We start from the raw sequence: 16,822 nt of genomic DNA on the forward strand, positions 1-16,822 counted from the left end.
CTGTGATCTGATCTGATTTTATGTTCATTCCTCTGTTTCAGAAAATGAAGACCTCTGACTTTACATAAAGGGAAAACAAGAGCTGAGCAGGATGTTTCAGATTCTACTCTCGCTCAGTTTAAAAGTAACATTACATGCAAACACAAACACGTTAAAATCTCCAGCAAACTGTAAAACTGTTGTGGAGAACTCACTGACAGTCACCGACTCTTTTCACTGCAGCTTTGATAAAAGCCATGAGGAAAATATTATAGTTATGGTCATAGTTATAGCATTTTTGTATATCTATTTATATTTTTATTTACTCATTCCATCGAGGCTTTTAGTTTAATTGCCATTTTACTTTCCATTCAAGTTAAATGTTGTCTTTAATTACATGCATTGAAATTTGATGATTATCTTAAACATTTATGTATTCCTTGAAGAGCTTTTCATTTGGTTTCCAGGTGAAATGGTCTTGGCATTTGGAGTTTTTCTTGTTTTTTAAAGCCTTTCTAAATCAAGTTGAGACCATATTGGTCAATGAATGTATATTTAATGTTGTTTGCCTTGAGTAAAGCTGATCTGTCTTCACGGCATTGAAACACAATGAGATCAATAATAATTAAATAATCACATGATTTGTTTTACTGTAGCTGAAGAAAACTTTTTTTGCTAAGATTTATTTTACATACATCTATAAATCTATAATCTATATATAGAATATTGAAAATGATTCCAGTTATGTACTCATAAGACATACATTTTAATAATGAATCACAAAATACCCAAAAACTCCAGAATAGCAAGGAATAAACAAAACAAGGAATAAAGATGTTATTGATATGTACAAACAAGGCTAGTTAGGAATATTGTATGTGGTCAAATATTTGGTTATTCACATATAGTATATCACTATTTTGTGAAATTACATTAAAAATAAAAACTGAGGTATGTGTGTTAGCACTGTTTGGTCATACACTTGAAAGCAGGGAATGATTTTAAAACTTGAGCTACACTGTTGAAAAATCAAAACTGGAAGACAACAGAGATGTTAAAAGAGTCACATCGCATTTGTCACGAACCACGGCACGAAAAAACACAGGATCCAAAATACATGACTCAAAAAGTGTCTGACGTTCAAACAAAAAGATCTTTTAATCCAAAGTTTATCCGTTAACAACAACCATACACTTGACTAGTTTTACAAGACGAACTGGAACAAGACAAGGGGGGCAGGGGGGGGGTAAAGGGCTATTTATACATGAGGTAAGGAGACACAGGTGACAACAATCAGCGGGGCAGTCAATCACAGAAGCGGGAAAACACACAAAGGCAGGAAGTTAAGTGACCTGGAACGAGAGGGAAAGGTGAGTTTCAAAACAAAACAGGAAGTGCAAGACGACACTAGACAAGAGTGACGGTAACTTAACATAACGTGACCTGAGAGACACTAAACACTGAACATAAGCTAAACTATAACATAACATACATACATGACATAACATTAAATAATCTGACGGAACATGACAGCATTACTACGAATTTACTCATTATCTTTTCAAGAAATTGATCATTCATTAAATATCAAAAAGAAAAAGAAAGGACTGTCTTTAGTTTGACTGGATTATTATAAACTGATTGTTTTTTCATGGAAAGTCAATGACCATCAATGACCAATTAATTGAATTATTGATTAAAAATACAATCACAGTTTCTACAATTTATTTGCATTAAACATGTTGGATAGAAACTGCCAGCCACTGTAGCTGTTTTCACAAAAAGTTGATTTCCAACCTAGACTTAAAGTCATTGAGCTGCTCTGTATCATATGTGTATGGAATATGGAACGGTACTGAAGTCCTCAGACAGCCGGCCTCATGTTGGAGTAGGAGGCTGTGATGGAGTGGTCAAGGTTGTTGGTGTCCCTCTGTAGCAGTTCAGTCATGAAGGGGAAGTTGTAAACCTGCTCTGTTGTGTTTCTGTTTTGCCTCTGCTGCTGCAGAGTACCATCTCGTCGATCCTCTTGATCAGCTCAACCACTTTTGTTCCTCCTTTCCTTGTTGTTGAAGACATGGTACAGGTTACCGCACCTGTTTATCCCCTCTCGAAGTTTCGGTTGGCCGTTTTTCACATACTCATTAATGGTTCTGCCCTATAGCTCATCGCCACGCGTGAACAGAACAAGCATGTACTCAGATGCCTCGGGTTCGAAGATTTGCAGTTTTCTTCTTCTTTGGTGAACCTGCCAACCTGGATGACCAGCAGGAAGGCGTGAGGGCTGGGAGAGGACACATGGATGCATTTTGCAATCTCTTTCTTTATGCTCTCTGCACTTTTATTCCGGGGATATCGACCACGTGGATCTTTCTTCAACTGTTGACCCGTACTTTCTTGCAGCTGTCTGTCACAGACTGCACACTCGCCAAAGACGTGAAAACCTTTTTACTCTTCCCTACTGTGATATAATTAACTATTGTATGTATTTATTCTGCCCATGTAAGTGTTATGTATTAAATGTATTTACCAAGCTCATATTTAGACGTGTTGTAAGAAACTCAACTGACTCATGATTGTCTAACTAACGAAGTATTGATGAGACAGTTGAGCAGAAGCATGCTAGAGGTACGCCCCTCCACCAGGGGGTGACCGGAAAATTAATTTTGATGACATCAGCGCCAAGAGATGTGGACACACCTACGCACCAACAATGGGGCCAATTAGGACCTGGCCCCAAGCCAACTAATGGGAAAGAAAAATGCCCCCAGGTGAAGAATATTAGGCAAATATAGTTCCGGTTTCCGGGACTAGTCCATGGAGCTGTGATTCAGAGCAGCAGCTTAAATGTTCTCTGTCGAACAGTGAAACAGAATAGTCCTCAGCTGAGAGTATCTTCCATGTTGTCTTATCATAAATGCTTTGTTAAACAAGAAGTTTATTTGATTGATTCGAGATAGAAGCTCCGACTCCAAATTAGAACACGACACTACTCCAGTTTCCCCAATCATCACAATCCTGAGTGGAGGAACTGCCAACAGAAATATAGTGAAAACCAATGACATAATTAGTGGTTTTGACCGCAACATGCTGAAAGGAGCTTAAGAAGGCGGAACAATGTCACCTTGGTGGAGTGGATACCCATCTCTCCGTCCTGGACTTTTTGGAGAGTGACAGAAACTGGGCTCACTATTATTTTAGTGTGAAGAAGTTTCAGCACTCCACCCAGCCCCAAACAATTAAAATAGAGATTAGAAATAAGTGTCACTTACATGGATGATGGGTGTGAGAAGGCATTGTAGCTGCTTAGTAGAGAGTAGACAGGAGGCAGGTGTCAGACTCTGGATCAGCTTTGAAGTCTGTCAGACTGAATCACACAGATTCAGATGACATGTGACAAAGGACTGAAATCAGGGAAATTATGATTACATGTCAGTCTCTCAAACTTCTCGGCCACCAGATTGTTATACAAATGTAACGAATATTCCATTCTGTGCTATTGAAAAGTTGTAACACTTAAAGAAACATTTTTGTTGTGTATTTGGAATAGCTAATGTATATTCAAATGCATGTTAACAACAATACTCATAGAGCTGAACTATCTTTGTGGAGTTTGCCGCAGTGGTTTTGACCTGGATACAACTTTGATTTTATGCTAATAAATATAATTAGTGACATCAATTTAAGATCACGAAAGCCTTCTCTGACATTGTGTATTTTATTTTAATAAAGTGGCCTAATGTCCATCACTAATATGAATTTAACAATATTTGTATATATATTATATATTTAAATCAATGCACCATGGTATAGAATAAAATAATTATTATATGAACATGTTGCCAAGTGTTTGACTGCGTAAGGGGAACACTGGAAAAGTGAGTGATGCACTAAAGTCACAGTGCATTGCACAATATGTACATCACATATTAATAATATCCTGTAGGCCTACTGTGTCCAAACATACCTGTAAGTAAAGTCAAGCAGAAATGAAATTGCATGCGTTTTCTCTGCTACAGCAGATCTGCTCTGTGAATCACTTGTATTCTGTGTTCTCCTTTGAGAAGAAATCTGGAACTAAAACTGAGAAATTTATATTTATGTTTGTTGGTTTCAAGATTGCTGCCTGACTTTGCTGTTCTTCATCTACATAGATGGAAAACTTGCTTTCATGCAGCCAACTAAAAGGTTTAATTTTAAACTGTATTTGCACAAAGCAGTAATGTCACTACTCACTGACTAACAACCAGACAGTAAACCGCTGCACATGAGCCCCAGACTTTAACAATAATAACTCACTTTACCTTTTTGTAGTTACGTGCATACAAATTTTGAGCACACTTTAATCCAATTTGCAGAAAAGATAGCAACAGAAAATGTGAATTTATGTTTGTTTCTATCTACTACTGTTATGGGTTATGGTTATTTGGGCACATTGAGATAAACAGTTGGTGGTACTAATTATCCAGTAAAGAAACAAAAAAAAAGAATAAATACATAAAAGTGTCTCCTGACCCAGCTGTCCTGACTGGACCCTCCCCAGGTACACCCCACACCTCTAGACCATATTATTTTTTACATCATCCTTCGAGGGCCATACTAATTATTGAACTCATAACCTCTGCAAAAAGATTTAAGACGCAGCCCATTCATTTCACCTTTCTTTTATGCTAAATGCAAAAAAGCAACTTTCTTTATCCATGTATCTTCTGTTTTATCAGAAATCAGAAATCCTTTATTAGTCCCACAATGGAGAAACTTATTTTGTCACAGCAAAAGAACATATGAAGTAAAAAGGCAGTACACAATAATTAAATTAAATAAAAAATAATATAAGTACCAAGTGGTTGATAGAAAATAAAGTGAATATTGCACATGGCAGTGATAATTGCACAAATTATAAAAGTTATTATTGTAAATGGCAGTGATAATTGCACAGCAGTGGTGGAATAGTCTGTTCTTGGTGTGGTGGTCTACCTATCTATCTTTCCATGTTGTTATGTTGGCTCAGAACGACACATTGAACCTTTAAAGCTCATATGTCAACACACTCTCGGACATGTCTAGCAGATATTGTCTACTATCACACCGGAGTCGGGCTCCAGCGCTGCCACTCTGTCCACGTGAGACACGTTATGTTGAGCAGCTGTCAGAGGGAGCTTTACTTTGAAATTACTTCAGAGAATTGTCTGCATAAGCTTCATCATCATTCCTCTCTCTGGCACAGGCGATCTTTGATGTGTGCTTCGTCATCTTTTTGTCCCGGCGCCTACTGATGATGTCAGCAGCGTGCGACAGGACAGCCTGGGCTACGCGGAGTTGGTTGACAGCACGGCAGCAGGCTGATAGAGATGGCTGCGCCCACGGAGCGGCGCTGCGGCGGAGGGTTTGCTGGGTGTCCGCGGACGTTGAAGCCTTGGTGGCGGCTCGCAGTGCTCCTGTTTTGCGTGTCCTCCGTGCCTTCGGCCACTGCGCTGGTGGAGGGCCTTTACTGCGGCACCGAGGTCTGCTACGATGTGCTCGGAGTCACTCGGGAGGCCGCCAAGCTGGAGATCGCCCGGGCTTACCGGCAGCTGGCCCGCCGGTACCATCCGGACCGGTTCAGGTCAGGAGACCCCGGTTTGGAGGGAGAAACCCAGGAGTCCGCCCACAAGAAGTTCCTGCTCGTTGCGACCGCGTACGAGACATTAAAGGTCGGTCCAAGTGTCTGTCACAGACAGAAGTTTTAATGAGGAAAACGTACTAATTTCCAGCAGCCTCTTTTATAAGATCTATATGTTCCTAATACTGCGTCCAATATTACCCTAATACCTCCTGTAATATTTCTAAAATGTTGCATTATGCATTATGAGACAAGTATAGAACTATTGTTTACTTTCTCCTTCGTAATACTCCTATAATAGGGATTTATGGTGTGTTCACATCCTATAATATTATGTTCATGTAGGGACTATAGACTGTATATGTAGGGACCGATGATGCCCTATTTAATGTTACTCATACTATGTATTTTATTATGTGTGTATGTGTACTTCCTACAACATCTTTATAATTTCCATGCCATATGGTACCTGTAATATCACTGTAACAAGAGCTGCAACGATTAGTTGACTAATCGATTAGTCAATCGACAGACAAATAATCGCAAACTATTTTGATAATGAACAATCATTAAAGTAAGTTTTCATTGTTTCAGAAATCGTGTTTTAGCAGTTGCAAAATATTGTAATAGTAATCCATGAAGACTGGTGGTGATATTGATTATCATATCTCATAATGTTCCCTACTATAATTGTCTTTCTTAGTTTGTATCTTTATGGTATTCTTATAATATCAAATATAATCTGTGTGTTTTCTCTCTGATATTCAGGCAGTATGCTTTATTTCTTTTTGACAGTTACTTATGTCATGTTCCACATCCTGGTTGTCACGTTTCATCCCGAGGTCATCTTTCCCGAAGCGGTAGTTCCCAAGCTTCTAGGCAGAGCAACTAAACAGTGACTGTTCTCAGATTTTAAATGTTCAGTTTCTGTGTCCAATGGGAAAAAACACATAGACAGAAGAGAATACTTGTGGCCCAACAAGAAGTTATTCCTCAGCAATATTTGCACCTGAAAACTGAGACAAGAGCAAACAGTGTACATCTGAGAGATGAACAGAAATAAGATATAAGATATTATTAACAGAAATAAGATAAACAATCCTTAAACAAAGACCTCAATTTGAATACAGTGACTCATCGGAGGAGTTTGTGTGTGTGGTGTGGTGTGGTGTGGTGTGTGTGTGTGTAGGATGAGGACACTCGGCGGGACTACGACTACATGCTGGACCATCCTGAGGAGTACTACCAGCACTACTACACCTACTACCGCCGACAGCTCACCCCCAAAGTGGACGTCAGAATCGTCATCCTTGTCACCATCTGTGCCATCTCCATCTTCCAGGTACTGCAGCCTCCTACAGGTTATACACACAACCTCTGTCCATATTTCCTGGCTCCATATTTCTAGGTAGTCTTGCTGGACCACAGATGGACTGTGTAGGAAACTTTCTTTAGTCAGCAACTGAGAAACTAACTCCTGACTCTCAGACCATGAACCTTTTGCTCTATTAAATATGTATTCTGAAGAATAAGTCCGGTGAAATTCTTTTATCGTGATCAAGTGCCATCGAACTCCAGTGTAGTTCAACATCAGCGAGCCACACAGCTACATGTTCCTTCATGACCATGAACACACACACTGTACTTTATTTTGACTCAATCCTACACACACCGTCCTGCAGTTGTAATACTAGAGCAGCACATGTGGATTAATCCGCATCTTAAAATAGTCCCCAATAAATGCACTGAATTCTCCTGTTTGAGTAACGTGCTGAACTCTACAGTCCAGCAGTTTTAGAAAAATGACTGAGCCTTTAAAAAGTAAACAATGTTTGATATTTGAACACATTGCTGGTTTTGGTCTTTTCATGGGATTTATTGACAATAAGAACAATGATTGTGATTGAGGATCTTTATTTATACTTTACACACAAGTTAAAGCTGAAGGCACATGTTCCCCTCTCATACTTGTGGAACAGCAACTGAAATGTGTGCTTGTTGTTGAATGTTTTAGTTTCTTTCTTTTTTTTTCAAAGTGAGTTTATTGAATGTTCAACAACAAACAGATGTACAGATAATACATAATATAACTATCAAGTATAACATACATCGAGAGAAACTAAACAGAAGAAGAAGCAATACATTAAAAACTAACAAAATAAATAATGACAAAAAACATGCATGTTGGTCACCCAGTAGTAATGAAAGACGAAACTGTTCAGTAACATCAGACGTCTGGCTAATACAACTCTGTAGATACTTAAAAACTAAAAGATGTCCAGGCAAAGGAAACTTATGCAAACATTTATTTAATAGGATGCTGACCAGCGCTCCTTCACTTGTAACAGCAGGTGGTCTTTAAGGTTGAGGCATTTATTCACCGGCACAAAGTTATTACTTTAATTTAGAAAGACATCTTAAAAATACATTTAGAAAATATGCTTAGGTCAGTAGGGATTCAGCTTGGGCCGGGCCTGCACACTGACTTATTGCCCAACCTTAGCAACAATGAATTGTCTGTTTTCTTTAGTCTTGATGGTAGACACACACCTCTTACCTTCCTGTCTCTCCTGCAGTACTACAGCTGGCACAGCAGCTACAAGGAGGCCATCAACTACCTGGTGATGGTCCCCAAGTACCGAATCCAGGCCACAGAGATTGCCAAGCAGCAGGGCCTCCTCAACCGCACCAAGGAGAAGGGCAAGAACCGCCGCTCCAAAGAGGAGATCCGGGAGCAGGAGGAGGAGGTGATCCGTGACATAATCAAAACCAAGATCGACATCAAGGGAGGCTACCAGAAGCCCAACCTGTCGGACATCCTGCTGTGCCAGATAGTGCTCTTCCCCTACTACCTGACCAACTACGTGACCTGGTACGGGTCCTGGATCTACCGCTTCACCATCTGCAGGGAGGAGTACGGGGAGGAGGAGAAGTACTACCTCATCAGGTCAGTTCTTAAAGAAAGTTTACCTTGGATACAGTACAAGGTTGTACTACTACTACTACTACTACTACTACTACTACTACTACTGTACTACTACTACTACTGTACTACTACTACTACTACTACTGCACTACTACTACTACTACTACTACTACTACTACTACTATTGTACTACTACTACTACTACTACTGTACTACTACTACTACTACTACTACTACTGTACTACTACTACTACTACTACTACTACTACTACTACTACTACTGTACTACTACTACTACTACTACTACTACTACTACTGTACTACTACTACCTGTACTGCTACTACTGTACTACTACTACCTGTACTGCTACTACTGCTACTGTACTACTACTACTGTACTACAGTACTACTACTACCTGTACTGCTACTACTGCTACTGTACTACTACTACTACTGTACTACTACTGTACTGCTGCTACTACTACTACTACTACTACTACTACTGTACTAGTACTACTACTACTGTACTACTACTGTACTACTACTACTACTGTACTATTACCTGTACTGCTACTACTACTACTGTACTACTACTACTGCTGTACTACTACTACTACTGTACTACTACTGTACTACTACTGTACTACTACTACTGTACTGCTACTACTACTACTGCTGTACTACTACTACTGTACTACTACTACTACTGTACTACTACTACTGTACTACTACTGTACTACTACTACTGTACTACTACTACTACTACTACTGTACTACTACTACTGTACTACTACTACTACTGTATTACTGTAGTACTACTACTACTGCTGTACTACTACTACTAGTACTACTACTGTACTACTACTGTGCTACTACTGTGCTACTACTACTGTACTAGTACTACTACTACTACTACTACTACTGTACTACTACTGTACTACTAGTACTACTACTACTACTGTACTACTACTACTGTACTACTACTGTACTACTACTACTACTGTACTACTACTACTGTACTACTACTACTGTACTACTACTGTACTACTACTACTACTGTACTACTACTACTGCTACTGTACTACTACTACTACTGTATTACTGTACTACTACTACTGCTGTACTACTACTACTAGTACTACTACTGTACTACTACTGTGCTACTACTACTGTACTACTACTACTGTACTACTACTACTACTACTACTGTACTACTACTACTACTGTACTACTACTACTACTGTACTACTACTGTACTGCTACCACTACTACTACTACCTTACTACTGTACTACTACTACTACTGTACTACTACTACTGTACTACTACTACTACTGTACTATTACCTGTACTGCTACTACTACTGTACTATTACCTGTACTGCTACTACTACTACTGTACTACTACTACTACTACTACTACTACTACTACTACTGCTGTACTACTACTACTACTGTACTACTACTGTACTACTACTGTGCTACTACTACTGTACTACTACTGTACTGCTGCTGCTACTACTACTACTACCACTACTACTACTACTACTGTACTACTACTACTACTGTACTACTACTGTACTGCTACTACTACTACTGTACTACTACTACTACTGCTGTACTACTACTACTGTACTACTACTGTACTACTACTGTACTGCTACTACTACTACTGTACTACTACTACTACTACTACTACTACTGTACTACTACTACTGTACTACTACTGTACTACTACTGTACTACTACTGTACTACTACTACTACTACTACTACTACTGCTGTACTACTACTACTGTACTACTACTACTGTACTACTACTACTGTACTACTACTGTACTACTACTACTGTACTACTACTATTACTACTACTGTACTACAACTACTACTACTACTACTGTACTGCTACCACTACTACTACTACTACTACTACCTTACTACTACTACTACTACTGTACTACTACTACTGTACTACAACTACTACTACTACTACTGTACTGCTACCACTACTACTACTACTACTACTACTACCTTACTACTACTACTGTACTACTACTACTGTACTACTACTACTACTACTGTACTACTACTACCACGACTACTACTACTACTACTGTACTACTACTACTGTACTACTACTACTACTACTGTACTGCTACCACTACTACTACTACTACCTTACTACTACTACTGTACTACTACTACTGTACTACAACTACTACTACTGTACTGCTACTACTACTACTACTACTGTACTACTACTACTGTACTACTACTACTGTACTACTACTACTACTACTGTACTATTACCTGTACTGCTACTACTACTACTGTACTACTACTACTGCTGTACTACTACTACTACTGTACTACTACTGTACTACTACTGTACTGCTGCTACTACTACTACTGTACTACTACTACTACTACTGTACTATTACATGTACTGCTACTACTACTACTGTACTACTACTACTACTACTGCTGTACTACTACTACTGTACTACTACTGTACTACTACTGTACTACTACTACTGTATTACTGTACTACTACTACTACTACTGTACTACTACTATTACTACTACTGTACTACTACTACTACTACTGTACTGCTACCACTACTACTACTACTACCTTACTATTACTACTGTACTACTATTACTACTACTGTACTACTACTATTACTACTACTGTACTACTACTACTGTACTACTACTACTGTACTACTACTGTACTACTACTACTACTACTACTACTACTACTGTACTACTACTGTACTGCTACTACTACTACTACTACTGTACTGCTACTACTACTGTACTGCTACTACTACCACTACTACTATTACTACTGTACTACTACTACTACTGTACTACTACTACTACTGTACTACTACTACTACTACTACTGTACTACTACTACTACTGCTACTACTACTACTACTACTACTATTACTACTGTACTACTACTACTACTACTATTACTACTGTACTACTACTACTACTGTACTACTACTACTACTACTGTACTACTACTACTACTACTACTACTACTACTACTACTACTGTACTACTAGAGCATCCTCAGTGTCAGGTTACCTCACAGACTCTGTTTTCACGCTCAGGAGGAACATGAAGATGTCTCAGTCTCAGTTTGACAGTCTGGATGAAGACTCCAGACTGTCCTTCATGGAAAAACGTCTCTGGATCAAAGAAAGCTACGAGGTTTGTCACAAGTTCTCCCTGTAGAATCCTTTGCATCCTTTCTCCTTCTTTCACTTCACCTATATTTTTGGACCTCTCCCTTTTATTTATTTCCTTTTGATCTATCCTTATGAATTCTCCATTCTTCCCTCTTTACTTTCTTCACTATTAAATATCTTCCTTTCTGTTTGTCCTTCCTGTTTCCTCCCCCTATAGTCAGTAAGAGTTCTATTGATCGTCTTGGAGGACAATGACGATGCTAACATGCTGTTTAGCACTTCTGATGTTCACAATTTCTTCAGCATCTTTAATTTAGTTTAGTTCAATAAAACTCAACACTTAGTGTAGATGTTCAAAGTATTCAGCAGCTCAATGGCAATAAACCCTATCGTCTGCTGGTAGGGAAGTTTTAAATGTCATTGACAGTGGCTAATGCAAAGTGTTATTTAGTGAATGAAAACAGTATTTGCTTAAAAAGGCAAACTAAGAGCAGCAGAGTGTGAGACTGATGCAAATGTACACGTACTAACTTCAACATGTGAGTCACCCAGCCTCCTGTAACTTTTCCTGATGTGTCTGTTAGCTGCACAGAAAGGAACAGGACGAGGAGATGAAGGTGAAGATGGCGACCGACCCGAGGATGAAGAGGTACCGCCGCTGGATGAAGAACGAGGGGCCGGGCCGGCTGACGTTTGTTGACGACTGACGGCCCCGAGCTCCGTCTGTAACACACACCTAACTCAGTGCCAACATACACGGACAACACACACCGTGCTGTGTGGAGAGACACCTGTACAGAGAGATTAACTATGCCTGTTTATATACCAGAGATATTTTCATAGCGTTCGGGATGAAGTGGAATAAACTGTGTGCTGGGGCTTCACATTTGTCAGTAATTGTCAATAAAATCATGCAATTTTTTTATTTTTCTCCCTCAAACCAAACAAGTCAAGTTTAATGATATTTAGAGTTTTCTCCTGCTGGTAAAACCGATGGATGAATGAGTTCTGGTGACATCGTCCAGGAGCAACGTGTTTATCATATGGACGAGTAAGCAGACGGCGACTGCCAACAGTCCTGTCAAAGCGTCCAGCCATCATTCTCCGCCTCTCTGTGTGCTGCTCCAGAGGCAGCTGGAAGTAGTGAAGCGCTTTACCATTTATTACTTTTATGATGAATAAACCAGGGCCAGGGAGTATTTTTTAAGAACAGTGACATTTGGTTAAATCCTCACTTTCCTCCCCAGAGTCGGGCAAGTAGAAGGACAGTAGTTTGAATTCCATCTGTGTCCAGGATGCATTGAGCCTGGAAGCAGCAGTTAGCCGAGCTCTATCCAAATTAAGACAATTTACCTTCCAACAACTCCAAAGCAGTTTGCTTTACATGTTATCTTGTTTACTGGACAGGTGTAGAAATAAGAAGCATTTGGAGACTAGCTTGCTACAAGATACAAGAAGGAAGTGGTGAAGACATAAGACTGATATCCACCTTCTCATCTGGGGAGACGACAGACCGCAGGTTCCTTTGTCCACAAGAACATGTCAGCTGTACAAACATGAAGTGCTGATACTGTTTGGTACTTCTGTCTCTTCTTAACCCTTGTTGAAGCTTTTCTATCAAAACTAAATGTTTGTCTTATTGTGTAACTGGAAGCCGAAGTGTCAGTTACAAGTATCTGTAAATTGTGCAACAGCAGATGTTTATCACAGGGAGTTTGTAACACGTCCAGGTGACCACTTACTTACTGCATTTAGTTACTTGGTTTTACTTCATATTATTTATTGTTTCAAATTTCATTGGTCTTTTCGTGTCATCTTGGTGTTGAGGCAGCATTAAAGTCATACTGTAACTACAAGAAAACTACACAACACAACAAAATAGTTTTTTTTTTTAAATAAATACATTTTGAAAGAAGTTTGTTTCTGTTTGCTAAACCCATCCTCCGACCAGCGATCGTTCAATCATGGCCTCACTGCTGGATCTTCAAACAAACAGGAACAATATGTCCTTCTGATTTTGGGATGAACTGTCCCTTTAAAAGACTGCATTAAGTGTTTAAAGGGGTTTGGACATTAAAGTAGATTTAATGTCACATTTCTAGCTCTGAATGTGTAATTCAATTAGAAAGTAAGCAGCCAAAAATGTTTTTTTAAAGGTAGTTTTGAAAGATAATGGACCGTTCCAGTAATACCAGTGAACCCCTAACTAATAGAGTTTGGTATCAGCTAAAGAGTAGGTCAGGTTAATGTCAGGTTATTTTAGGTAATGTTTATAGAGAAGTATTACAGAAGTGTTTATGCCGGAGGTTTCTTCTCCCATATGTAGACGTACTCCACAAACTCTGAACTGAAACTCTAAACTCTGAAAACAGTGTGTCATTAATACCAGTCTTCTCATCTCACCTCACCCTTGAAAACAGCAAATAACTGTATTTCCCCTAAAGTTAAACTACTCGTATAACATGTCAGTGAATGTATGAATGTACGGCCTCATGGGAGGTCGTATAAATCATTCTGCATGTTTAATGCACAAGGCATCTCACGCATTGTTGTAGAGCCTGGCTGATGTGGACTTTTGAGGCTCATATTCAGTATAATAATATATTAACAAATACAATAAGGACACAGCAGCCAGTTTTTTTTTTGCCAAGGATCCCTCAAATGTGGTAATTAGAGAATTGCAGTAAAGATACTAATCTAGATATTTAACAGCTGAATAGTACTGGCTGCACAGTACTTCATAATTCTAAACCACCCCCCCCCCCTCCCCCTCCTACCTCTGAAATGTCAAATACCAGAAAAAGAACCACGCTAGAAAGAAAACGCAGCACGCCATGTCAGTTTTTCCATCAATAACAAATCAACAGACATTTTAAAAGCTACAAAAACATAAGATACAAGGCTGACAGATGACAGAAGGTCTTCCAACATCAACAACTAATGGAAATGAAGTGACTGAAGTGGACATCACCTCGCTGCGAGTCACGTCCAATGAAAACAGTGGCTGTTGAGATGATCACAATCCAACTTCTCTTTGATGAAAAGCAAAAGATATACAAGTGCAGAAAGCTACAGATCTCTAGTGTGGTTATAATAATAATATGTAATCTGTCTCAGCAATTTACGACATCACAGGAAGTGAAGCTGAAGGTTTTCCATACAGTGCTCTGTTCTGCTCACTGTTTAAGGGTGAAATGCATAACTCAGCAACCTTTACTGGTTCACTTGCAGCCGTTTTGGGATAAAAATAAAATGACAGTTAACATTCAGTAGTATTTGAAAAACAGCTGCATTCATACCGTCAAACACTTCAACTGCAAGTTCAAATCAGTACAGAACAGACTTTAATAGAAAACCTTCAGTCTCCAGTAAATCCAAATAAAATAAAATGTACCCCTTCATCATATGCTAAACCTCTCTGCACACATGCTGGGGAGCAGACCCCATCATCTCGTGGGCTCCAGACAGGAACCGCCTGGAGAGCATCGGCTCTACAACAGTCCACAATCTTTTGGTTTGTGTGTAAATACAAACTGAGATCATTGAAGAAAACTTCACTGTATCAATACAGTACATTTGTTTTTCTTGTAGATTCTGGTGACAGTTTAAGTCCAACAAACTCATAGTCTGTCCAGGGAATATTCATAGTATCTCCCCTGATTTAAGGTGCATTAAACCATATCTTCAAGTCCATAAATCAACAAATTATGACATTTAGAAACTGCGTTCGAAGATCAAATGTAAGAAGGAGAACCCAAGAACACTCAGATCCAGGTGTCTGTGACAAGGTATTTATCATTCAAACTAGTTTCAGTTTTGTTTCTCCGTCCTTTTCTTTGACAACTTAGAAGAGACAACACGAGAGCAAATCCAAAGGCTGTCCCATCTTCTTTAACATCAAACACATTCAAAACAGGAAGAGGTTTTGGCAACGATGAAAGCAAAAAGGGAAAAAAGCCGCCATCTTTTTCTTTTCGTCAGTTTTTAATTGCAGACGTCTTTAGAAGAGGGTTGGTTAGCTCTTCAGGAATATTCCGTTGGAGTTAGTGAGATGGAGTGAGTGTAAGAAGCACACTTTGAGATGTAGGAATCCTTCTTTTTTTGTTCTGTACAACAAGTGGAACAGATATTCCACTTCAATAAACTTACATTGGAACAAAAGGGCCATAAATGAAGTGCCTTAAGTTGTTTGCTTAAGAAAGTATGTGAAGTTAGACTGGGACCAGTGTGTTGATGGAATCACATTTTAGCAAAGACAAAAATAGAGGACATGTTAGGAATAAATAACAATAGCATCCTCCTGGTAAATCTGATTTATGAGATAACAATTCTGGTAAAAAGATTTGAACTAATGCAAAATTATGAGATTCACTAAATCTAAAGTAAAATATAAAGTTTGATTTTTTCTTTTAAAATCATGAAAAGGTTTTTAATTTTTCATGTGTTGGGATATTTAGTAAATATTTATTTAAAATGATGGGATTAGCACTATAATACATTTGGAGATATTAGGTTGAAACGACTTGATTTAGAAAGCCATCATTTGGATTTATCATGACTATTTTTGCTTTTATCAGCTTTCCTTGCCAGTCCTTGCTGGATGAGACCGATGACAAAGATTACAGACCTGATCGACCATGTTGTTTGTTCCCGTCTTAGAGAGTCCCGAAAACAAACACAAGCTTATTCTCCATCATGGTCGCAACTGTTTAGTTTTGTGATCCGAGAATTCTCCTTCTTGTCATCTTCCCTTCGGCAGCCCTTTCCACCACCAGCTCCAGACTTCACTTCTTACTTTTTTGTTGGGAGTATGTTTTTTGTGGCCAGGTGTGTTAGCTGACGTAGGAAACATGACAAGAAATCTTTGTAGACTTTCAGTTTTATCATGTGTTCACGCTGCCAGCAACTCAAGAGCACATTTCAGAGACAGTGACTACATTTCCTCATCTTGTTTCCTACTTGTTTGGCTACGATCAAAGCTTTTAATGACAGCTTTAGTTTCTTTAGGTGTAGAAGGTCTTGGAAGTCACTAACGTTTTTCGGGCCAAGGGGAGGGGGGGGTGCGTGGTGGATATTTATTTAGTTCACCCCTCTCCTTTCCTCCACTCTGTCTTTGAC

The 16,822-nt window shown here is 39.0% G+C and overlaps 1 protein-coding gene and 1 pseudogene across 1 annotated transcript; one reads left to right on the forward strand and one right to left on the reverse strand.

Moving 5' to 3' along the window:
- Window positions 1-1,843: 1,843 nt before the first annotated feature.
- On the reverse strand, window positions 1,844-2,550 carry LOC115016969 (GTPase IMAP family member 7-like; annotated as a pseudogene).
- A 2,679-nt stretch (window positions 2,551-5,229) lies between these two features.
- On the forward strand, window positions 5,230-12,625 carry dnajc25 (DnaJ (Hsp40) homolog, subfamily C, member 25). Its single transcript, XM_029445393.1, has 5 exons — window positions 5,230-5,669; window positions 6,768-6,920; window positions 8,155-8,525; window positions 11,627-11,726; window positions 12,289-12,625. The coding sequence occupies exons 1-5, from the start codon at window positions 5,328-5,330 to the stop codon at window positions 12,409-12,411; spliced, it is 1,089 nt and encodes a 362-aa protein (XP_029301253.1). The 5' UTR covers window positions 5,230-5,327; the 3' UTR covers window positions 12,412-12,625.
- Window positions 12,626-16,822: the final 4,197 nt, after the last annotated feature.

This window comes from Cottoperca gobio, chromosome 12 (assembly GCF_900634415.1).
Source record: "Cottoperca gobio chromosome 12, fCotGob3.1, whole genome shotgun sequence".
Lineage (NCBI taxonomy): Eukaryota > Metazoa > Chordata > Actinopteri > Perciformes > Bovichtidae > Cottoperca > Cottoperca gobio.

What these genes read in the sequence shown, in the direction of transcription:
- dnajc25 (XM_029445393.1), top strand. Translation starts at nt 5,328, where the DNA reads ATGGCTGCGCCCACGGAGCGGCGCTGCGGCGGAGGGTTTGCTGGGTGT. An exon ending in GTGCCATCTCCATCTTCCAG is followed by an intron (nt 6,921 to 8,154) that starts GTACTGCAGCCT and finishes TCTCTCCTGCAG; the next exon opens with TACTACAGCTGGCACAGCAG. An exon ending in GGATCAAAGAAAGCTACGAG is followed by an intron (nt 11,727 to 12,288) that starts GTTTGTCACAAG and finishes TGTGTCTGTTAG; the next exon opens with CTGCACAGAAAGGAACAGGA.